At 37.6% G+C, this 25,712-nt stretch overlaps 1 protein-coding gene across 5 annotated transcripts in view; it reads right to left on the reverse strand.

The window, feature by feature from the left end:
- Specc1 (sperm antigen with calponin homology and coiled-coil domains 1) overlaps positions 1-25,712 on the reverse strand; it is a 269,979-nt gene that overhangs the window by 172,796 nt on the left and 71,471 nt on the right. For all 5 annotated transcript variants that reach the window (XM_071603067.1, XM_071603066.1, XM_071603065.1 and 2 more), the window contains one exon: positions 22,671-22,806. In XM_071603067.1, coding sequence (XP_071459168.1) covers positions 22,671-22,806 — 136 coding nt within the window. The remainder of the gene's footprint in view (positions 1-22,670; positions 22,807-25,712) is intronic.

Consider the following 25,712-nt stretch of genomic DNA (forward strand, 5'->3'; position numbering starts at 1 on the left):
TAGTTCCTAACTAGGGGATTCTATTAAGGAAGACGGTTTTAGGGGAAAATCACATTTTATAAAAAATACCATTTCAGTTTTCATTCTTGGTGCCTTATACTGTCATCCCTTGCTAACTGAGGGAGATGGCTTCCAGGACCCTTGGCTGACATCAAAATCCTCAGATGCCCAAGTCTCTTGTTTAAATGGTGTAGAATTTCCATATAACCTAGGCACGTCTTCGTATATATTTTAAGTCATCTCTAGATTACTTGTAAATGCTGTTACACAGTTGTTATACTAAAGTTTTTAGGAAATCATGAAATGAAAATAGAAATCTATACATGTTCGGTCCAGACACAATTTAAAACAAAACAAATATTTTTAGATGTAGATGGACACAATACCTTTATTTTATTCATTTGTTTTTATGTGGTGCTGAGGATCAAACCCAGGGCTTCACACATGCTAGGCAAATGCTCTACCATTGAGCCACAACCATAGCCCCAGATGCATTTTTTTTTCCCAAATATTTTTGATTTGAGGTTGGTTGGAAACAGATGTGGAACCCATAGATGTGGGAGCCAACAGTATATATATCATTTCATTTAATTGTCACAACTGTCTGTGACAGATAGGATTAACCCCATCTTCTGGATAAAGTAACAGGCTCAGGAAGCTGAGCAGCTTATTTAAAGTCACACGTGATGCTTCTCCAAGGAGGCTAAAAGGTTCTAAGCATTAAATTCTGACACCCATGTGTAATAGATTCTGACTGAAGAATAAAGGTGGTGAAGTTTCCTCAAGAAACCAGTATAACCATCCAGGTTGTTACTGATGTGCTTATAAGTAAATGTATTAAAACCCCAAATAAGACAAGTAGGCCTGGGTGAATTAGGAGATTGTCAGAAACCTACAGAAAATGATCTAAACTAACACATTTTTATAAAATGAGAAGGAGCTATGGTAGTTCAAAATGGTAAGGGCAAAATCCACCCCAGGAACCAGATGGATTAGTCAGGAAAAATCACCAGTAGTAAACCGCACTCTGCTCTAGGTCTTCTCACAGAATTTCATTTTAAAATCCACAGATTTGGCTAGTCCCTGGACTAGGAATGAAAGTGGCGGTGGATGAATTTGCTTAAAGTCACAAGCCAGGATTTATGGAGAGGTCAGACAAGCTTCTAGGTCTCCCTCATGGCCAACTTTTCTTAAAGTTTTCTTGTTGCTTTCCTGACTGTACGAGTATTTTCTGTTCCTCTGGCATCAAACCCACACATGATTTCTAAAGTAATAGCCACATAAACTGTTAAATATGTGTTAGTTTAATATATGATAAATTTCTTGGCTTAATGTTCTAAAATCAATCCCCACCACACAAAATCACCCCCACTGGTTTATCTTTTGGAAATGATCAAATAAGGATAAATATCCCTGGGTTTTTTTTACAAAAACCCAGCCAGATTTCACTGCAGAGAGGTGTGATATCAACAATACATACGTCTATTCTGACCCTCTGCGTGTAATTTGCTTAGGAAAGGTACTTTGTACAGTATTAAACTAATTTTTGAAGTAGAAATAAATACCCAAACCAAGACAATTCAGTGGCAAGCTCAGTAATCCAAACAAACTCTCAGGAAGAAAGAACCCAACGCTGAGAATCCACTGTGTGTCAGCAGCCAGGAAAAGCAGCATAAGAGATCTGGTCATGTTTTCCATTAAGGGACTTGAACATTTCAGAAGGTCATGGCTGAGTTCAAGGGCTGGAACTTTAATATTCCATGAATTCAGTGGAAAGACCTCCAGTTTCCCTTCCACCCAACGTGATGATTACACAGAACCAGAAAAGCAGAACTTTCTTTTGGAACATAAAAACTTGTTCTTCTGTAGGATTCTACAATTCTCTCCCTTTTCTCCTCTTCTCTAATGAAACGTGGGATACTGGCACCAGGTCACATTATTCCAAGCATAAATCCACTCGAGGGAAGGAGTAGAAATCATGGTCACTCCCTTAGAAAAAGTAATAAATGAATGCATATATTTAGAAGAAGTAGGAGATTTCATTCAAGGAATTTAGTCATGATGATCTAACAGGAAGGGCAGTCACAGTAGAAAATGTCTTTGTCCTCTATCTTCTATGCTATAGTCATATAGCACTTGAGTTTTTACAATGACCCCCAGCATTTATATTCACAATGTACCATCTCTCTCTCTCTCTCTCTCTCTCTCTCTCTCTCTCTCTCTCTCTATATATATATATATATATATATATATATATATATATATCAGTTAGTAGACACTAATTTATGTTACTATAAATATCTATCATTGATAACCTATCTTCCTTCATCCCTGAAGTTTCAACCAGTCTTTACTATTCTAGCACACTTCCAAGCCTAATTATATTATTACTCCAGCATACCCTCATTCTTAATGTATTATTACCCAAGCATATGCCCCACCCTTACTGTATCATTACTCCATCAATGTTCTACCCTTATAGCATCAGTACTCCAGCATATACTCCACCATATTCCTCTAGCACATCCCCCAGGCCTTACTAATCCTCTTTCCTTCCACAAGCATCGCTTGGTTTAAGGACACTTAAATCTAACAGTAATGCTGTGTTTACTTATTAAACATTGCAGTAGTAAATAGTAAATGTATATATTGTTTTAAGAGTGTAGAGGAAACATTAACCTATGGGGTGCTAGTGGACTACTCAGCTATATTATATTTGTTTCACATAATCACTTTGTTGACTTTATAATATTCAAACTTGGACCCCTTCAGATTTCCAAAGGAGAGGGTTATTTTTGTTTTTGTTCTTTTTTGTTTGTTTGTTTGCAATGGTAGAGCAGCAAGGGCTATATTCAAAGCATAAGGTGGACGACGGTTACATTTTCCTACTGTCAATTTCTATATCCCATTTCTATGGAAAGATGGGTGATGACATTGTCAAGCTGTTTCCTGCTGAAAAAGGGTGAAGTTGGGGGAAGTAAACCAAAGTCCTTGTTCTCTATCAGGTGAGGTAGGGACAGTGAAGGGTATTCAGCCTCAGGGCAGTCCAGAGGTCCACAGTGACAGATGGCCGATGACTGGACAGGTATACGTAGGAAGTTTGTTGTTTTTAATGTTTCTAATAACTGGATTCTTATCATCTCATTCTCATGAGTCACATTTCCCTCTTTCCTCTGACTCTAAAAAACTCGGAGACAATCAACCTACCCCAGTACATATGACTCTCCTAAATGTGCATTAATTCTAGTCTTCGATTTTTCTATTTCCCAGCCCCATTTCCTCATTTATTGTATTTTTATATTCTGACGTGCATCTCTGGAACACTTCTCAGATTCTTTCCTACAAGAAAAGGTATACATAAAAACATATACAATTCCATTTCTCACTTTTCTTTACAATGATTTTGAAAATGCCCTCTAAACCCCTGCAATTGACTGTTGAATGTCCCTTTCCACATGCCAGGTCCTGGGAAGATGCATGCAAGCCAGTAGAGGCAGAGGGACTGTTCAGGCCTGTAATCACACCAGAGTATCACCCAAGCCTTCCCTTGATCTTTGATACTACAACATTCTACAAGGAGAAGTAATTTTTTCATCAAAGGAAGCAGGAGATCTAACTTTTCAACAATGCAAACAACTTGAAATAAGAAACACATTTAAGTGACTTTGAAATGTATGATATTAAGAGAGCTACTAGTTGGACTCAGAGTATAGCTTAGGGGTACAGTGTTTGCCTGGCACATGTGAGGCCCTGGGTTTCATCCCTAACTCCAAAGAAAGAAGAAACGAAGAGGAAAAAAAAAAAAAAAAGTTCCTGAACCAATCTTTCCCTCCCTTTCCCAAGGGGAGGGGCCAGAATGATTGCTGAGTACTGGACAATGCAAGGAGAAACACCGGCAGTGGGCCTGGGGTGGCTGGAGGTGGGTGGAGGTGGCAGGTGGGAGAAGGATTTGTGAAAATGGCTGCATTGAGCACATACATAAATAGAGTATAAGGAGAGCTGTATTTCTCATTCCCAAAGATGACAGTTATAAACACAGACTGGGCAAAGCTAGAAAGAACCCTGAGATGTTCAAATAAATGAATTTGGAAATATGGCTTCATAATATGCATATTATATTTTACTATATATTTTATATGTATTTATGATATATTTAATATGTATTTTGTATATTTATGATAATGAATATAGTTTTTGTATAAATTTATAATACATATCATATGGTATGTAAATATCCTATGTGAGTATTTATAATCTATAAAGTTACAATATAATATGTTGTATATGTGTATACAGAGAGAAACTTGTAACCATTTATTGTTATGAATAATATCATCCGAGCACCAGGGAAACACTTCACATCTCCTTTCTTTGTCCTTGACACAAGAGGGAAGCTGTGGAGGTTCATGGGGTTGTACTGCTGTCCACACTGTAAATGGAGCCTGATTTTTGGAAAGCAAAGTAGGACACCGGGAAAGGGCTTCCTAAGAGATAACACAAACAACTTAATTTGTTAAACCACTTTTAGACACAATGAATATGATAGAATCTTCTACTGAGCCAGAGGTGCCAAGTATTCATTATCTGTTTTCTTTCTTTTCTTCTCATCCCAACGGGTGGTTCTAGAATGAATTCCTGCACTATCTGCAACAGTTGGAAGGACGACTGAGGAAAAGTTTCACAAAACTAAACAATTCTTATTACTCTCAAATTTGTATATATATAAATCTAAACATACTATAAGTCATATGTAGTGCAGGTTTTTGTTTTGCTTTTTTGGTAGTGTTGGGAATTTTAAAAACTGCCATGTGTTCTAAGGGAAGATTCTGTTAAGGAAGATAGTCTAAGGAGGAGAAAGTAATCACGTTTCATAAAAATATTTCTTTCAGGTGCTACTCTAGATGCTTATGTAATAAGATTAGCTTTATTTTACAGACAAGGAAATAATAAAAATGAGTAGGAATCAATGAAGTTAAAAGCAGAAAACAATAGAGAAAATTAACGACACAATGCTGGTTTTTACAAAGATCAATAAAATTGATGCACATCTAGCAAGACTAAGAAAAAAAAGAAAAAGAAGAAAAGAAAATACAGATTTTGAATATCAGGAAGGAAATGTATATCACTACAGATTCTGCAGTCTCAAAAAAATAAAATACTACAAATAACTCTACACAAATAAAACTGTATAACCCAGAAAAAATGGATTGTTTGAAGAACACAACTCACTCAATGTGAAATAGGTAATATGAACAGCAGTATAACTCTTAGGGAGAATGTGAATTTGTAATTTAAAAAAATCTCCTACTCTTGGGCTGGGGATGTGGCTCAAGCGGTAGCACGGGGTGTTGTGTTCAATCCTCAGCACCACATAAAAATAAAATAAAGATGTTGTGTCCACCAAAAACTAAAAAATAAATATTAAAAAATTCTCTCTCTCTCTCTCAAAAAAAAAAAATCTTCTACTCTCTGCCCCTCTGCCCCTTGCTCCCCCCCAAAACCAAAAAACTACAGGCACAAAAGTTTTCACTAGAGAATTCTACCAAATACATAATGAAGAATTAATACCAACCATATGTAAATTTTTTTCCAGAAAATAGAAGAACTGAATGTACTTCTCAATTTACTTTATGAAGTAGTATTATCCTGATATCAAATCCAAATAGTACAAAGCATGCAAATTATAGGCTGTCAGGAATATAGGTGGAAAAATCTTTACAAAATACTAATAAATAGAATTCAGCAATATTGAAAAAAAGGGCTGGGGATGTGGCTCAAGTGGTAGCACACTTGCCTGGCATGCGTGCGGCCCGGGTTCGATCCTCAGCACCACATACAAACAAAGATGTTGTGTCCGCCAAAAAACTAAAAATAAATAAATAAAAATATTAAAAAAAAAACTGAAAAAAGTCAATCAACGTAATCGACCACATCCTGGACAGGTTAAAAAATGAAAAATCACATAATCATATCTATCAATATGGAAAGAACAGTCAACAAAATCCCATCCTCTTAATAAAAACTGAAACAGAGGAAAAATCCTCAGAAAAATCTGAGAAAAACTGGAATATAAAGAAATTTATCAACTTAATTAAGAGCATCTACCAAAAAAACCCCAACACCAAGATAATGTCTAAGGGCTGGGGATGTGGCTCAAACGGTAGTGCGCTTGCCTGGCATGCATGCGGCCCGGGTTCGATCCTCAGCACCACATACAAACAAAAATGTATGTCTGCCGAAAACTAAAAAAAAAATAAATAAATATTTAAAAAATTCTCTCTCTCTCTCTCTCTCTTAAAAAAAAAAAAAGATAATGTCTAAAGACAAAATGCTTTTTCCTTAGGACCAGGAACAAGGCAAGGATATCCATTCAACATTCATTCATTCAACAGGTGCCAGTGTAATAAGGCAAGAAAAGGAAATAAAAAGCATATAGATCATAAATGAAGGACAAAATTGCCTCTATTTGTAGATGACATGATTGTTTATGTTAAAAATTATAAGGAATGTAAAATAATCCACAAATGCTGTGAGTTTAACAAAGTTTCAAGATGCAAGATAAATATATGAAAATCAATTGCATTTTAATATACTACCAAATGCCAATTCTAAAGCCTATAAACTGCATGATTTCATGTATAAACTGCCCCCTCCCTGCCTTTTTTTTGTCAGTGCTGGGAACTGAACCCAGGGCCTTGTGCATGCTAGGCAAGCACTCTCCTAGTTCCACCGCTAGGCCTATAAAATATTTTTGAAATAACAAAATTACAGAAATGGAATACAAATTTTATGGCCAAAAGTTAAAAGTCTATGGAAGAAAGGAGATGAGTATGGCTCTAAATGGGGAACATGAGGAATTTTTGTGGTGGTTAAAATGCTTATAACTTCACTGTATCAAATCCTATGTCCTGGCTGTGGGATGGTACTATCATTTTGCAAAAGGTTACCACTGGGGGGCGGGGGGGGGGGGGGGCTGGAGTTGTAGCGCAGAGGTAGAGCACTTACCTCATACATGTGAGGCACTGCTTTCGATTTCCAGCACCACATATAAATAAGCAAATAAAATAAAGGTCCATCAACAAGTAAAAAAAAATATTTAAAAAAAAAAAAAGGTTACCATTGAGGAAATTGGGAAAATGGTACAAGGGAGCGACCTGTAGTACTTGTAACAATTGCATGAGAATCTTCAATTATTGCTAAGTAAAGAGCATATGAAATATATTTAACTAAATTTAAAAATATGATACATTTCAACTTTTATGTTGACTTGAATTTACATTTTGAAGAAAACTTATACACTTTGAAAACCATTAAAAAAAAAAAACTCCAGAAAGCATACAAACTTCAAAGTGATAGAAAAATACTAAAATAAAACTCAGGGGGGGGAAAGCTGAGAAGAAAAAAAAAATTACCACACCAAACTCACCCACTACTGATAAAAACAACAAAAATGTGTCAGAAAGCTATTTTTATTACATCTACAATATAGATCATCTGAAATCCCTGAAACTTGATATCCTTTACTAGAATATTGATTAGCCATCAGAACACTGAATAAACAGCAAGCCCCTATGAGTGCTCTTGCCCCAAGCCATATCGGGCACACACATGCCTCCTATAGCTAGCTCCCTTTCGTTCCTTACATTATGCCATCATTTGAAGGTGGAAAAACTGTTTATAATTATATAAGTTTACAACCTAATTCTGTTTTGCATAGAATCACAAAAACAGTGTGACAGTATTATTATTATACACTTAGCCTTCTTAGAATGCAATAAACGTATATCTTCAAAGAAAAGCAGTACTTTGCTTTGTTCAAAAGTTTACCCTGAGTTGTGGGCGTTTTAGAGAGTCACTCAGGTCAACACTGCTCTGGTATTTGAATCCCCCACACTGCACCAAGTGGCCTCCTCTGTAGCATTTAGATTCTCAGCCACCTCCACCCAAGTACAAGCATCTAACGGTCTCCTAGTGGAGTCAGTAAATACACATCTAAATGTGTTACTTTATTAAGAAATGGGTTTCCTTTTATTTCTCTTCTACATGACAGGTAGGACACTGTATTGATTTTTTTCAGTCATATATATGGATTGATAAATTTCATTCTAGGATATTAAAGGGTGCCTTACAAAATAAAAATCATTAAAAAAAAAAAAAAAAGTAACTGGACCACAAGGTTGAGACCTCTGCCAGGAGCCCCTCCGAAAGCATTGCAGGGCTTTTTTCTCCTTGACTGCATTCCACTGGAAGGCCATGCACGGGAAATAACCATGGCTGGCTGATAACAACAACAATATAAGTCACGGACAGCAATACCAGGGGCACTCACACAAGCAGTGGGGAGGATAAGGCCACCTTCAGGCAGCGACCAAGGCAACAACAACAACAACAAAACAAAATCATTAAGAGAGAAAAGAAAATGTGCCCAAACTGTACCCCAGGTTTTATTGCCTTCCCCACTCTCATTCTGGTTAATATAAAACATTTTCCCCCTTCCTTTACCTGGGCATAAAAAGTCTGACCTGATACCCACACTCTCTCCAATGGAATTTTTCTTATTTCCAATTCGGGACACACACTAGCTTTCCTTATAGAATAATCACTAGATCTATGTGGAAAATTTTGGCAACTCACGACCTATCTGAGGACTCCAGGGAAATATGTACCCATGAAACAGCTACCAGAAGAAACTAGAAATTTAGAAAATTTCTAATTTACCTTCTCATTGAAATCTAAAATTTTATAACAGTGAGAGTAGGGCAAAGAGTGATGAAGAAGAAACAATTTGAAAGCAGAGAAATCGGATGAAAGATTAAAAATCACAAGAGTATATGGAATGGCGCAAACTATGTTGTATGTATTTGTGAACGTCAAAATGAACCTCACTATTATATGCACTACTAAAAAATTTTAGAAGAAATATGCAAAGAAATGAAATGCAAAAAAAAAAAAGCCCACAGAAGTTTAAGTAAAGAAATACACAAAACAAAACATAGTAGATGATACTTTTTTTTTTTTTAATTCAGAGGATTCATGAAAGTGATTAAAAGAATCAAAGAAAATATGCGACATGGAAGATATACCCAGGAGACCAAATACACAGATATTTTAATTTCCTGAAAGAGACTCCAGGGTGAAAAGAGGAGCAATAATCAAAGTAATAACTGAATACCTAGAAGGCATGTAATAAAATCCACCTCTCAATTCTAATAACAACCTAAGTAGGAAGAGTAAAAATATTATTATCTCAAGCCAACTTTCTGCATCATATTTAATGGCAAAACACCACAACTGCTCAAAGTAAGGTAAGAGCAAGTTCAGGATGTCACTAGTATTTAACACAACTCAGGTCACACAGGTAGACCAGCAGGAACCAGAAATAAAATGAATAAGTACTGGTATGGGGGAGATGAAAGGCATTGTTCTCTGTGGCTGAGCTAACGGACCACTTGGAAAACACATGAGAATCAACTGAAAATCAATAATGCTAAGAAGAGGGTGGTGAGGAAGAGCCAGTCACAAGTGAAACAATTAAAGTTACAAAAAAGTACAATGAAGCCCAGCACGGAGGCCCGTCTGTCATCCCAGTTACTTGGGTGGTTGAGGCAGGGGGATCACTTGAATCAGGAGTTGCCACCCTGGGCAAAATAGCAAGACCATGTCTCAAATAACAATCAAAAATTTACAAGTACTTGCTTTGGTGGCATTAATACTAAAATTGGAATGATATAGAGATTAGCACAGCCCTTGCTTACATAAGAATGACATTCAGATTCCTTCCATATTTTTAAAAATAAGGCAAAAATACAATAAATGAAGAATCCCATTCACAATAAAAATGGAAGCAAAACATCAAGACATAAACTTAGAGAACTGACACACACAGAGAGAAGAGATAAATTCTAGTGGGGAACAAAAAGAGAAGAGAGGACTTACGGAACAGGAAAAATAGCCAGGTCCCCGGATGGAGACATGGCAAAGATATTGTCATTCTTTGGTGAGATGCAGGGAGAGTTCCCAATTCTCAGAACTACAGGCTGAGAGTGGAGGACCCAGAAAATGCCATCCCCAAACCACTCTCCATACCTTGTGCTTAGGCAGAAAGCCAGAGGAAAACCCTGGCCCCCTTCCAAGGCCCTATCTCAACCATGCACTCCTAGGAGATGTGGGGCCATAAAATCACTGAGTGCATCATGGAGTTTCAGATGCAGGACTTTAACAAGCCAAGTTCACAACAGCCTCACAACTGGGTTCACCCAGACATGGTCAAAAACTAAAACCATGTAGGAATGGACAAATTAAAGTATGATCCATCGGTGGCATGGCATGTCATTCAGCCTTAAAGAGGAAGGACATTTTGACTCATGCTACAATATGGATGGAGCTTGAGGACATTATGCTGAGCAAGATAAGCCAATCACAGAAGGACAAATATTGCACGATCTCACTTGCATGCAGAATCTAAATTAATCAGACTCATAGGGACAGAAAGCAGAATGGTAGATGCCAGGGACTGTGGGGAGGAGGAAAAGGGTGGTGACCATTCAGTGGGTACAGAGTTTCAGTCACTTGAGACGAATCAGTTCTAGAGAGCTGCTGTAACTATTGTGCCTACTGTCAACAATACTATATTGCACGCTGAAAAATTTGTCAAAGGGGGTGGATCTCATATAAACCACGATTTAAAAAAAGAACTAAATGTAGAAGAAATGGTGAGTCTGAAATGTTAATTTTTTAATCACAAAATGTATTCATCCATAAATGTTTCCTCTAAAATTATTAAAACAACAACAAATTCATTCCTGGCATTCTGTGATTTTATCAGCTCTCATCTCCAAATGGACTTGGACTCCTCACCTGCCCTGAGTACTTCCCTCAGTACTCAACACCCCTTTAGGGCTCCTGATGAAATTGGCATGTTCTTAGGCAGAGCTATCTCTGTGCCCCTTACTCCCTTGCCTGCAAGACTTCCGCCACTGCCTTTTCATGCACATCTGTTCCTTTTTTCACATTTCCTGAACCTGCAGGCATGAGGTGTCCCAGGTGTCCCTCTCACCTCCAACGTCTCTTGCTCTTGCTTCTGCGAAATGGACACCCTCCATCTCTGAGGTTCCTGCAGCAGGACCTGGCATCCCAACCCCTCACCCCACCCCCACTGCTGTTGTCTGTCATCTACTGACTCCACCCCAACCTCTCAATTCCTTGACATTCCTGGGTGATGTGTGCCTCTTGCATGGCACCCCCATCCTCACTTTCAAGATCTGCTTATCTTGATAGGTAGCCTGGAAGCTACCTATCTCCTGGTTTTCTCTCAGCTTCAAATCCTGAATCTGCAGGTCCTGTCTCCAATATTCACTGTGTGTGGATTAGAACAGTCAGCTTAATGGCTTTTTTGCCTCGGTCTCCTGATCTATAAAATGGAATGGTAATAATGACACTGTCCATAGGTTTGTAGTAAAGACTAAAGGAGTCTAAACTTATTCAGTACGTCTATTAGAAATGGTGGTTAGCACACAGTGAGCTAAGAATATCAGTGTTGATAGTAGTCACACAATCACAAGTGAAGATGGTAGAAAAGATATGAGGGCTTCTACCTGCAGCAAAAGGTGCAGCAGAAGAAAAAACTCTGGGTTTGGGAAACTACAAAACCTACCCGGGTCTCTGTTTCTTTACGCATAAGAGAGTGATGAGAACATTTACCTCCTGTGTCTGAGGAGTCAGCACCTGGCAGGAGCCTTGTGTCACTCCCTTCCCATGTCAGAGAGGGTAGGTAGGTCAGAGCCTAAGATATTACCTGAGTATAATGTAAGCAAATAGAGAATGGATGGACATGGGTACTGGCATGGAAGTGAGTCAGTTCTGACCTTGGAACCACAACTGCTTCGTCCTCATTGATAACACTCTAAGCTATCTAAGATTCTGTGACGTTAAAGCAGAATGTGGTCAAGGTAAAACTGGCACTTAACAAATTTCTACTTATTGAACTTTTAAAAGGAACTGACATCAATTTAAAATAGTGACATTCTTTTCAATCCTATATGTGATATATATAGGATCATCTAAAAGAATACTTCTGTACTTTACCAGTTTTCAAAATGTTCACTCTGTGGTCATGTGAGCCTCCCTGACAGCTGCCTTCTCCAGAAGAGATCTGTGTGCCCTCCTTTTCCCTTGGTGCCCGTCAGACCTCATTTCAGTAGCTCCACTGTTACTTTGAGCAGAAATCTGACTCTACACCCACCTTAAAATCTGTCAGGAGAATCTAGCAACCCTACTTCTTTCCCATGTCAGAGAGGGTAGGTAGGGTAGGTAGGTAGGTATTTACTTCTGAGTCAATACCCAAGAAATGAAAGAAGGCTCAAAGAGACACATGTACACTGTTGTTCACAGGAATACTATTCACAACAGCCAAGAGGAGGAAACAGATAAGCTGTCCATTAATGGATGGATGGGTAAAGAAAATGTGGTAAATATATACAGAAGAATATTATTTAGCCTGAAAAAAGAAAAGGAATCCTGACATGTGCTACAGCATGGATGAACACCAAGGGCACAGAAGGACAAATACTACATCATTCCACTTCTAGGGTAGTCAAATTCATAGAGACAGAAAGTTGAATGAGGATTGCCAGGATTTGGTGAGTGGGGGATATGGGGAATTAGTGTTTCATGGATACAGAGTTTCTGTTTTGCAAGATGAAAAGACTTCTGAAGACAAGATGGTGGATAGATAGATTGCAAAAACAATTGGAATATTCTTCATGCCACTAAACTTCATACTTAAAATATAGTTAAGATGGTAAATTTTATGTTATGTGTATTTTATCACAATTTCAAAAAATCCACCAGGAGAGTTATAGGTGGTTGTTCTCACCCTTTAAATTATATCCAGAAGGGGGCTGGGGTTGTGGCTCAGCAGTAGAGCGCTCACCTAGCATGTGCGAGGTCCTGGGTTCAATCCTCAGCACCACATTAAAAAAAAAAAAAAAAAAAAAATATATATATATATATATATATATATATATATACCCAGAACCCAACTACTGTTCCCCAGCTCCCCACTTACCAACCCAGCTCGGGCCACTGTGACTTGTTTCTGAGATTAAGACTGTGGCTTCCAATCCAATATCATCCTCACTCCAATTGTCCACTCACAAGAAGATGCCAAAGGATTCCTTACAAAATGAAGTCAGGTCATATCACTGCTCTGTGCAAAACTCTGTGAAATTACCCAACCTGCCTTTCTCGTCCATGGCTTTGACTTGCGACAGCCCCATTGACCTTCTTACTGCTCCCTGGGTATGCCAGACATGGGCTCATGACAGTAGAGTGTATTTTGACATATTGTATATACATGCATATGGGTCTTTATCAGGTAGCTCCATGAAGGCAAGAATCTTTGTCTTGGCCACTGCTAGAATAGTGCCAAACATGGAAAACACTCAAAATATTTGTTGAATTAGTGAATAAATATAAGAAGGGTTGTTTTGAAGTCAGGTAGAACTTGACCTCAGAGCCAGAACTTGGACTGCAAGGGCATCTTGGTGTTTTGACAAGGCTGCCACCTGGTGGCCAGATTCCCTTACTGCTTTCTGGGGGCTTCCCTGGCATCTCATTTGACCTGGAGAAAAGGGGTTTATGGGGCAGGCAGGAAACTGCCTCCTGAACACAAGAAAACCCAACCCTTCTCTAAAGCTTACACTGGTTGGGTAAGATGAGCTATACTCAAAGGGTACCTCTGGAAGAATAAGAACTGTCTACAATTCAGCATGTAGGAGATTGATGGAAGAAAATCGCGCATGTTCAGTGTGGACACCTGGGGTGGGCATGGGAGATACAAAGCCAAAGTTGTTTGATTTTTCTGCAGCCAAGTTTCCCTGATCTGGATAAAATACTATCTTCTTCTAAAGGCTGTTTTGACGATGAAATGGAGTAACAGACCAGAGGTCGCACAGGGGCTGCAGGTAACATGGCTCCATGTGGTAGTGGCTGCCCTTTTGTGACTTTGGCTGCTGTCTGGTTTTTGTTCTTGTTGAAGCTAACTCTGGAAGACCATAAAGCCTGGATCTGAAAACTAGAAATAGTCTTTAAACAAACAAAAAGGAAAGGCTTCCAGAAAGTTCATGTCTCTCAATTCATTCAGTTCCAATCCCAAAAGAGTCAAATGTCCAGTTAGAACAAAAGCAGACAGAGGACACAATATAACCATTATTACCAAAAGATGAAACATTTTCTTCTGCTACTAGGTTTGAGAGATTCTCCCAAAGGACAGATCAATTCCCAAGAAAAGATGTCTTAATACAGGAATATTGCCGGGCATGGTGGTGCATGCCTATAATCCTAGCGGCTCAGGAAACTGAGGCAGGAGAATCACAAATTCAAAACTAGTCTCAGCAACTTAGCAAGGTACTTAGCAGCTCAGCGAGACCCTGTTTCTAAATAAAATATTTTTAAAAAAGGCTGGGGATGTGACTCAGTAGTTAAGTGCCCCTGGGTCCAATCCTTAGGACCAAAATAAATAAATAAATAAAACAATATAGGAATATGATAAGTTTATATATTGTGACTTGAAAATTACAGTACTATATTATACTTTCATGACAAAATTCTTTCAAAAATTAATACAGTCGAACAAAGAAATGTCAAATATTTGAGGTTACGAATATGCCGATTATCCTGATTTGATTACACATTTTACACAAGTTGAAGTATAATGCCATCTTCCATAAATATGTACTTATTATGTGATAATTAAAGATAATATAATAATAATAAATGAATATACTGGAAAGAAAATACAGACTACATTAGAGAAAACAAGTTAAAATCCAAAAATTAAGATTTGAGTGCCATAAGAAGAATTCCACTCCCTAAGAGTCTATATATAATTTATCCTTTTCCTTTCAGAGGAAACCAACTACACATTGCCAGTATTTACCTGATTTTCTTTAATTTGGTTCATTTCCTTCTCAGCTTAACCTAAAGGGAATTACTTTAAGTTCTGCAAGTGTCTAATGGTTGGTTGATGCCATTTCTAACACACAAGTAATTTCCATCTTTATCTCAACTGTATTAAGATTTTTTAATATATATTTTTTTTAGTTTTAGGTGGACACAATATCTTTATTTTTTAATTTTTATGTGGTGCTGAGAATCGAACCCGGTGCCTCATGCATGCTAGGCAAGCGCGCTGCCACTTAAGCCACATCCCCAGCCCCTGTATTAAGATTTTAAGATGTGCCCTTATGTATGACTAGGACCAGCAGTTTCTTTTTCTTTCTTTCTTTCTTTCTTTTTTGTTTTGGTATTGGGGTGCTTAACCACTGAGCCAGCCCTTTTTATTTTTTATTTTGAGATAGGCCCTTAGCTAAGTTGCTTAGGGCCTTGCTAAGTTGCTGAGGCTGGCCTCAAATTTTCGATCCTCCTGCCTCAGCCTCTCAAATTGCTGGGATTATAGGCATGTATCACCATGCTGGGAATTTTCTTTTTCTTTCTTTCTTTCTTTTTTTTAATGCATGTTGCTATAATTTGGATCTTGAATATCCCTCAGAGGCCCACATGTTAAAGGTTTCATTCCCAGGGTGGCACTAGTGGGTGGTGGTGGAACCTTTGAGAGGTGAGGCCTAGTAGGAGGTCTTTAGGTCACTGGAGACATTCCCTTGAAGAGGACTGTGAGTCATCAGCCCTCTTCTCACTCTTTTTTTGCTTCCTGGCCATGAGATGAGCCGTTTTGCTCCACCACATGCTCCTGCCTTGATGTGCTGTCTCACCGTGGCCCAAAGCAGCAGGATCTACTGATTGTGGATTGGAACCTTCAAAACTGTGAGCCAGAATAAACCTTTTCTCTTTATAGGACTGGGGATGTAGCCTGGCAGAAGGGTGCCCTGGGTTCAATCACCAGCACCAAAAACAAAACAAAATCTTTTATCTCTGTTAGTCGATGATCTCAGATATTTTTTATAGTGACAGAAAGCTAACACACATGTAGATAAAATGCAATCGAATATTCAAATGTCTACCCAAACAAATGTCTACTGTGTGATTGCTAAGGTGGCAATACCCAAAACAGAGAAGTGTTGATGCACTGCTCCCAACATTTGGTCCTAACAGTCACTCCTTTGTGACTTCACAAAGGAGTCAATTTGGGATCTCATGATGGTGTACAAAAGTGCCAGCTATCCAGAAGCTATTAAGGACTACCTATATTTAAAAATAAAAACTTCAGAGCTGGGAATGTACTCAGTGGTAGAGCACTTGCCCCGCCTGCACAAGGCCCGGGGTTTGAGCCCCAGCAATGCAACAATAACAACAACAAAAATGATAATAATAAAAGTTCCAGAGACAAAATATAATCCCAAATTCAGCTCTATTAAGTCAAATAATTTAATTGCATTAAAATAAGTAAACTGACAAAGTGAGTTTGGAAACCTAGGAGAATGACTTACATTCCAATAGCCCATCGCAATTTACACAGTATTCCCAGATGTTTGTCCCAAGAACATCACTGTAGTTGTCTCCTTCATTTGATAAATAAGGAAGCTAGTGCCCCATGGGGTGTAGGAACTGGCCCACTTTAGGAGTTCGTATTAAGCCAGGATCTTTTGCTAGAATCCTGAACAAAGGAGCACATGCCTGAGCAAGCAATCAGACAAACCCCAACAAATATCTAAGAAACAGGGCAAAAGACAGATAGAACAAAGGATTAGGTGAAGGGAAAAAAAAGTTTAAGATATGGGCTGTGGATGTGACTCAGTGGTAGAGCGTTTGCCTTGTATATGTGAGGCCCTGGGTTCTATCCCCATATCCCCAGTACCATACACACATCACACACACAAGTTTAGGTGATAACTTGTATTTACCCAGTTTTAAACTTTTTATAGTAATCTATGTTAAAATTTTTCAAACAATGAAGAAAAATCTAAGATAAAAATCTTCCTTTACCATTTTCAACAATGGTAACACTCCTCATAGAACCAGACATGGATCCTTGTAGAGAAAATATTTATGATTTTAATAATTGCCATATCATTAAACAAATGAGACTATACTATATTATAAATGCACCACGTTATTTTCCCCACTTAGTATCTTGGAAATCTTTTCCTATCAGTACAGACAAATCTGTGCCCATTTTCATATTGTATACTACTCCCCCAAAACCTCATTATTCAACCAGCCCTGTAACGATCATACACTGGGCTGTGGCCAGGATTTTGCTATTGTAAATAACAGTGCAAACATCTTCCTCATAAATATTGGCATCCTTTTCCAAGTAAATCAGTAAAGTTAAAAAATCAACACAGCATGTTCAAGGGCCTGGGTTTCATCCCCAGCACCACAAATAATAATAATAGCAACAAAAACATCAATAACAAACATTAGAAATAGCAACAAAAACATCAATAACAAACATTAGAAATACCTGATCAAAGATACATATTTAAAATTTAGGCAAAATATTGCTAAATTGTCACCAAAATATGATTTGGCAAACTGCCAAATGTCCTTGGGCTATACATCCTCATGTGGTATGCCAGCTCCTTGCACCCTTAGTGACACCAGCAATTGTCAACTGTTTTAGTTTCTGCTAATCTTTTAGGGGAAATAATATATGAAATTATTATTTTGATTAGCATTTCTTTATAAATGAGGTTTAGCATCTTCTGGTTATCTGTATTTCTTTTATATGAACTACCCATTTTTCCACTGTTTTCTTTTCTTTATGGATTTGTATAAATTCTTGGTAAAAAAGCTCTTTGTTACATATATTGCAAGTAATTTCCTCTTTTTGTGAAGCACTTTGAAATATTTATGTAATTACATTTTCAATCTTTCCCTTTGTGACTTTTGGGCCTGTTCCTACTTAGAAAAGCCCAAGGCTAAGACTACAAATTAATTCTCTGATGTTTTCTCTTTGTACTTTCATAGTCTCATTTTTTATTATTTAAATATTTATTGCTTTTGAATTTTTTTTGATGAATTAAAATAGGGATCTAGATTTATTTTTTTCCTGAAATTTTAATCAGTCTTTGTGTGTGTGTATGTGTGTGTGTGTGCGCAGTGCTGGAGACTGAACCCAGGGCCTCACACATGCTAAGCATGGGCTCTCCTTGTAAGCTATACCCCCAGTATCTCAGTCCTTATTTTTGAGTGAATTATCCATCTTGGTGTAAAATGCCAACTTCACCCAATACTAAATTAGCCAGTGTATCTTGGACTTTCTCTGCTGTTCCTTTGAGCTGCCCATTTCTTCTCTAGCTCTAAGATGTTTATAGTTAGACCCTTAATTACTATTTTTCAGTAGAGGACATTTATTCTTCTACATCAGGTTTTATCAACAGTGGTGCCACTGACAGTTTGGGCAGAATCGGGGACTATCCTATGCCTAAGATGTTTGGCAGCACCTCCACCCTCTTCCCACTAGATGTCAGTATCACCTCCCAGTCTTGACAACCCAAATCATCTTCAGACATGGCCAATTACTCACTGGGTCTTAGGAGGGAACCAAGTTCAGACCCTACTGAGGTCCAGTTTCAGATATACTCCAGTATCATTTTATCCATGTTTCCACTCCCAAATTCCCACTCATATTTTAATTAGGATGAAAATGAATTCATAGAATGATTTAGACATCCTATTACACTTAACATGTTATACTATCAAAATTTAATATTTATTATAAATCTTCTTAATCAAAAACCACGGATAGTCTTCCACTTACTTATATCTTCTCTGAAGGGCATAGACTTGTTCTTTAAAAGAGTTTTTAAATGCTTTTTAATATATAGTTCCTTGTACTACTAAGTTTATTCCTAGGTATTTTACTTTTATCATTTCCTCATAAACAGGGTTGTTTATTATATTATTATCCTTTTAAACTAGTCATTGATAAGAAAGCTATTTATTTATCCATTTTGAGTCAGACCTCACTATGTTGGCCTTGAACTCCTGGGCCGAGCAATCCCCCTGCCTCAATCTCCAGAGCAGCTGGGCCTACACATGCCATATATTTTATATCACCAAAGAAGCCTCCATATGTTTATAGTCTACCAAGAGTCTGTTATCAATCAGAAAGATTGATAATTGTGACAAATATATCTTGTATATTTATTTTTCAGTATAGGATATTTATTCTTCTACATCAAGTTTTATCAACAGTGGTACCACTGACAGTTTGGGCAGAATAATTACTGGGGACTGTCCCAGTAATAATAAGACGTTTGGCAGCACCTCTATCCTCTGCCCACTAGGTGTCAGTATCACCTCCCAGTCTTGACAACCTAAGGTAGTTTTTCTTTGGTCTATTATTTTTCTACAAAAGATCAGATTGAGATTTTCTATTATTCATTCACTCTTGGATGACATAAATCCACTTGATTGTGATATATACTACTATTTTTTAATTTCTTGTTGAATTCTATTTGCTAATATTTGAACTTACATTTTTTTTTGCTTTTAAATAAGCTTTTTATTTTAGAATAACTTCATCGATAGAAAAATCATAAAGATAGTGCAGATTTTCCATATATTACACATACATTTTCCCCTATTAATATTTTATGTTAGTATGGTACAATCATCACAAATAATGGATCAATAATTATATACTACTTTCATTAAGGTTCATACTTTCAAATTTCCTTAATTTTTAAAAAAATTTTTAAAATATTTATTCTTAAGTTTTAGGTGGACACAATATCTTCATTTTACATTTATGTGGTGCTGAGGATCGAACCCAGTGCCTCGTGCATGCTAGGCGAGCACTCTACCACTGAGCCACAACACCAGCCCCTCCTTAGTTTTTTTTGTTTTTTTTTTTTTTTTTGAGAGAGAGAATTTTTTTAGTATTTATTCTTCAGATTTTGGCGGACACAGCATCTTTGTTTGTATGTGGTGCTGAGGATCGAACCTGGGCCGCACGCATGCCAGGCGAGCGCGCTACCGCTTGAGCCACATCCCCAGCCCCCTCCTTAGTTTTTATCTAACATTATTTTTCTGTGTTAGGACCCAATCTACAAGCCATCTTACATTTAGTAATTTTGTATTTTTAGTCTCTTCTTGTCTGTAACAGTTTATCAGATTTATCTTACTTTGTATAGTCTTATGAGTCTGAAGAGTATTCAATAGTTATTTTGTAGAATGTTCCTCAATTAGGATTTTGTCTGATATTTACCTCCTGAGTAGTTTCAGTAGATTCATTGGTATTGCATATCTTATTCTGAATTATTGAATTAGGCAAAGTCGACCTACTTAGTCCCTCACTTGAGCCTGTCGAACAAGATGGTAAGAGACTAACTCCATCACAAAGGGCTTTATCTTCTAGGTAATTCTCACTTTGGTCACACAAAGAACAACCATGGGAAGGTTATAGAAAGAAAAATCAATTTTAAAATTGGAGAAAGCTGTTTAAACACTAACTGAGGTACATTATTAAGAGTGTACTTAAGAAAAAATGAACTTAAACATTAGAATTTGGATCAAAACTGAAAGATACACCCAAATACAAATACTACATATGGTGTAGTCAAAGAAAGAGAGTAAACAGATCTAACAGATATTTTAAACTATAAACCCCTAGGGTCTTTGTTTATATCAACCTTGGTGCCCTTCAACAAATGAATGGATAAAAAAATGTGATATATATATATATATATATATATATATATATATATGCACACATACATTGGAATATTACTCAGCTATAAAAATGAATGACTTTATGATTTTTTTCTTGTAAGTAGATGGATCTGGAGACTACCATGCTAAGTGAAATAAGCCAATCCTCCCAAACCAAAGGTCAAATGTTCTCTCTGATATGCAGATACTAACACACAACAGGGTGGGGAGAGGGGAAGAATAGAAGTTTAGTAGATTAGACAAATGGGGAAGAAGGGAAGGGAGGGGAGATAGAAATAGGAAAGAGAGTGGAATGAATCTGACTTAACTTTCCTAAGTTCATATATGAATACACCACCAGTGAAACTGTATAATGTTCAATTATAAGAATGGAATCCTAATTAGAATAAGTTATACTCCATGTATTTATAATATGTCAAATAACACTCTACTGTCGTGTATATCTAAAGAGAACAAATAAAAAAAAGATAAAAAAGAAATGCAGTTTGTCTACGGACATACTGGGATGTCTGATTTTTAATTCTTGGATGAAATAGGATGGAATATATAATGTGCTCTCTAAGGTCGGAATGTTCCCCTAATGATCTCCGAGGTCTGTTTACTAATGGTTTTCAACTCTCCTAAATAGTTTGAGAAGCCTCACTTGGTTATTGAAAAAGCTACAGAAAACTTTTTCCAGGAAGCTTTCTGAACATTTCGGCATCAACATTTGAGAGTAAAATTGGTCTGTCATTTTTTAGTGGGCTTTAATAATTTTTGGAATCAGTGTTAGGCTAGTTTGGCTTGAAAAATAAGTTGGGCTTTCATTATTGTTATTTGCAGTACTGACAATGGAACTCAGGGCCTCACATATGCCAGGCAAGAATTTTACCATTAAGCTACATTCTCAGCATTTTTAAAAAAAAATTTTATTTTGAGAACTGGGGGTGTGGCTCAGTGGTAGAGCGCTTGCCTAGCATGTGTGAGGCACTGGGTTTGGTTCTCAGCACTACATATACATACATTTTTAAAAAAATAAATGTCTGGGCTGGGGATGTGGCTCAAGCGGTAGCACAATCACCTGGTATGTGTGCGGCCCGGGTTTGATCCTCAGCATCACATACAAACAAGATGTTGTGTCTGCTGAAAACTAAAAAAATAAATAAATAAAAATTCTAAAAAATAAAGGTCCATTGACAACTAAAAAATATTTTAAAAAAAATTTATTTTGAGACAGGGTCTCACTAAGTTGCCCAGGCTAACCTCAAACTTGTGATCCTCCTGCCTTAGCCTCCCAAGCAGCTGGGATTACAGGCATGTGTCACCATGCCCAACCATTTGTTGTATTTTTTTAAGGTATGTGTGTTTGTGTGTGTTTGCATGTGTGTGTATGTGTGTGTTTGTGTGTGTGTTTATATGAAATCAGTCTTTAAAATAGTAAAACTTTTATATAGAAACACCAGGCAATTTCCCTCACATCCAAAAGCCACATACAACCTTCAGCGATTCAACTTTTTTGAAAACTGAATAAATTAAAATACACCTTTGGAAAGTAGTCTAGAACATGTTTTATGAAGAGTACAAAATCATAAGCGTACTAATCTTCAACATCTATTACAAATGAATAATGATATTTTTCAGTTATTTTCCCATGTTAGACCGTTTAACAATTCAGGGAGAGCTGTATGATAAGAGTGAGTCCATGGAACACTTAGGTCTCTTATCTGAATGCACAAAACCTTTTTGCACCACAGAACCTACACCACCCTGCCTGGATCCCAAGGATTTCACACACACATGGTAACAAGGGGATTACCGAGCAGATTGAGCAAACCACCACACTCACTTCCTGTGACCTTTCTGTTTCTGGTCTCTCTCCACGTGGATACACGTTAAACTCCCCTGAGGGCAAGGACACTCCCTAAATCAGTTCCTGGCACAGGGTGAGTGATTAATAAAAATCTGATGAGGGAAGAGAGGAATACATCACCAATGTGCTTTTGTATGGCCAAGATGAATGGCTTCCTAGTCCCTCCTGCCCAGGTCCCTCCTACCTGTATTGGTCCTCAGGCGACTCTCAGCTAGCTCAGAGATGGCTCCTGCTGTCGAGGTCTTTTTCAGTCGAACTACCCCTGATGAGGTGGTACTTCCAGGTTTGTTGAGCATATCCTCGCTACTGGCCCTCTTGAGCTACAAGAGAGGTTGGAGGGAAAAGAGAGGATGAAGACACGTTCTCAGTAAGGAGTGCTGCAAAACAACAAGGTATCCGAGTGGAACGTGTGCCTAGTGGCTTAGATACAATACTCTGAGTAGCACCAGTGTGTGAAGTGAAAAAAATGTCAAGTTAGGCAAACCTGTGCCTGTCATTCGCAGGTCAGGTCAGAGTATGATCTTCTATAATCATTTCAAAGAAAAGAGTAAGATGACGGTGTATAGTACCCGTCGTGTCACATTTCAAAATCAGTTGTCTTCCCTTATGTGCACAGAATACATTCCAAGTCCACTGCTAGTTCTTAAGTTTCCAGCCCTTTATATACTATGTTTCATTCCTACAGTAGATCTTAGCCACCTTGACATACAAACTTTTTTCTTTCCTTATGAAGTCGAGAATTTTAACCTCTTCACTTGAAGCACTACACAGCGTATCTGAATTGCCAGCATCGCTACACTTGCATTTTGGGGCCATTATTAAGTAAAATAATGGTTACAGGTTACATGAACCCAAGCAAAGAGATATCATGACAGTTGATCTGATAACCGAGATGGGGTGAGGAGTATACACAGCATGGATGTTGAACACATGGATGATTTACCTCCCAGGCAGTATGGTGCAAGGTTTCATCATGGTACCCAGAATTGCATGTGATTCAAAAGTTATGAATCAATTATTTCTGGAAATTTTCACTTCATATTTTTGGACCATGGCTAACCAAAACTGTGGAAAGTGAAATGTGTAGATAAGAGGGGGACTGAATAACTGGAAAAAAAATCTGGTAGAAAAACAAACAATGGCACTGGCGAAAAAAGAACTGTGAGCAGCACAAAAGGCAGGATAGGGCGGTGCACAGAACATTTCTAAAATAGCTTAATGTACATCAGGAGGAAATGACTGGAGAATCTACCAAGTGCATGACACCAGGCACTCTGTAGAGCATCTCATAAAAGAGGTGTTCGGCCACAGTGTTGAGGCCTCAAAGGCGGCTCCATTCTGCTCCACTGGCTTGGGAGCCACTTACTGAGGGTTAGAACTTCACACATTTGCACAATTAAAAAAAAAAAAAAGAGGCATTTTCCATTTTCGTATCATTTAAATTTCAAGGTATAACCACATGCCCCCAGAACAGTTTGAAAGAGAAAAAAATACCAATACCAAATGTTGGTGTATTCAGCAGCAACTATCATGTCTTGCTGGTGGGAAGGCAAATTAGTAAAATTGCAGTATCAATTTAGCTAAGTACTTTCACTTTATGCTTCAGCAGCCCTACTCCTTGCTCTGTGTCCAAGAAAACTACTTTAAAAGAATGTTCATAGAACCTTTATTTGTAATAATCCCAATCAAAGCAATCCAAATATCCTTCGACAGAAAAGAGATTAAATAGTGGTATAGTACACAATGGAAACACAGCAATAGAAAAAAATAAAGTTTGATATTAATAAATGGATCAATCTCATAGGTATTCTAAGTGAAAAGAACCAGAAGCAAAAGATCACATACTTCCTGATTCCATGTATGTGAAGTCTAAGAATGGCAAAGCCAATTAATGGCAACAGAGGTTGTGTCTGGGGAACTTACATATGGGAAGGAACCTTCTGGGTGCTGGAACATCCACATATACATTGGGTGGTGGTTATCTGAGTATGAACTTGTGTAAATATCCAGTGAACTGAATAGCTAAGATCATGATGTGTGCTTTTTGCACTTTACTGTAGTATGCTGTGCTTCATTAAAAAAGAAAAAGGGGGCTGGGGTTGTGGCTCAGTGGTAGAGTGTTTGTCTAGCATGTGCGAGGCACTGCATTTAATTCTCAGCACTTATATAAATAAGTAAATAATATAAAGGTCCATGAATGACTAATAAAAATATTTTTAAAAAAAGAAAAAGAGATTGGGAATCTAGTTCAGTGGTAGAACACTTGAGCAGGATGCACAAGACCCTGAATTCCATTCTCAGCACTGCAAAGAAAGACAAAAAGAAAGAGAGAAAAGAAAAGAGTAAATTGGGGTGGAAGTGGTTGCAATTTGAGGCAAAGTCCTGGTTCCATTCCTACAAATATTAATGTACTTTTGTTTTAATTTTTTAAAAAAATTTTATTGTGGCAAAATGAGCCTAACATAAAATTTACTATTTTAAGTGAACAATTCAGTGGCATTAAATATAGTCACCATCTGTAAACTGAAACTCTATTCATTAAAAAAGAAACACATATGACTTTTTTTTTTTTTTAATCGATGATTGAACTCAGGGCACTTGACCACTGAGTCACATCCCAGTCCTTTTTTGCATTTTATTTAGAGACAGGGTCTTACTGAGTTGCTTAGCACCTTGCTGTTGCTGGATTTGAACTTGTGATCCTCCTGCCTCAGCTTCCCAAACCACTGGGATTATAGGCGTGCACCACCCCACCCAGCCCACATACTGTATTTTAAAAAGAGGACCTTGCTGTAATCCTAGCAACTTGAGAGGCTGAAGCAGGAGGATTGCAAGTTCAACACTAGCCTCAACAATTTATTAAGACTCTGTATCAAAATAAAAAATAAAAAGGTCTGGGGATGTGGCTTAGTGATAAAGTACCCCTGGGTTCAATCCCTTGTACCACCAGAAAAAAAAGGTGGGGGGGTTGGGGGACATTATTTAAAGTCTTAATATTAGCCAAACAACCATGATCAAGATTTTAGAACAAATTAATAATTTAAAAAAATAAGTAATATTAAAAGAATGACTTCCATTTAGTAGATGATTAATTTTTTTAGACAACAGCATAATCCCTGATTTAGCAACTGGATAAATATGGCACCTGAGGTTGTCACAGAAGTTGCACTATTGCCCTTTTTTAGGGACTCCAGAATTGTCTTCCTACTTCCCATCTCAGAGTAAA

This window comes from Marmota flaviventris, chromosome 17 (assembly GCF_047511675.1).
Source record: "Marmota flaviventris isolate mMarFla1 chromosome 17, mMarFla1.hap1, whole genome shotgun sequence".
Lineage (NCBI taxonomy): Eukaryota > Metazoa > Chordata > Mammalia > Rodentia > Sciuridae > Marmota > Marmota flaviventris.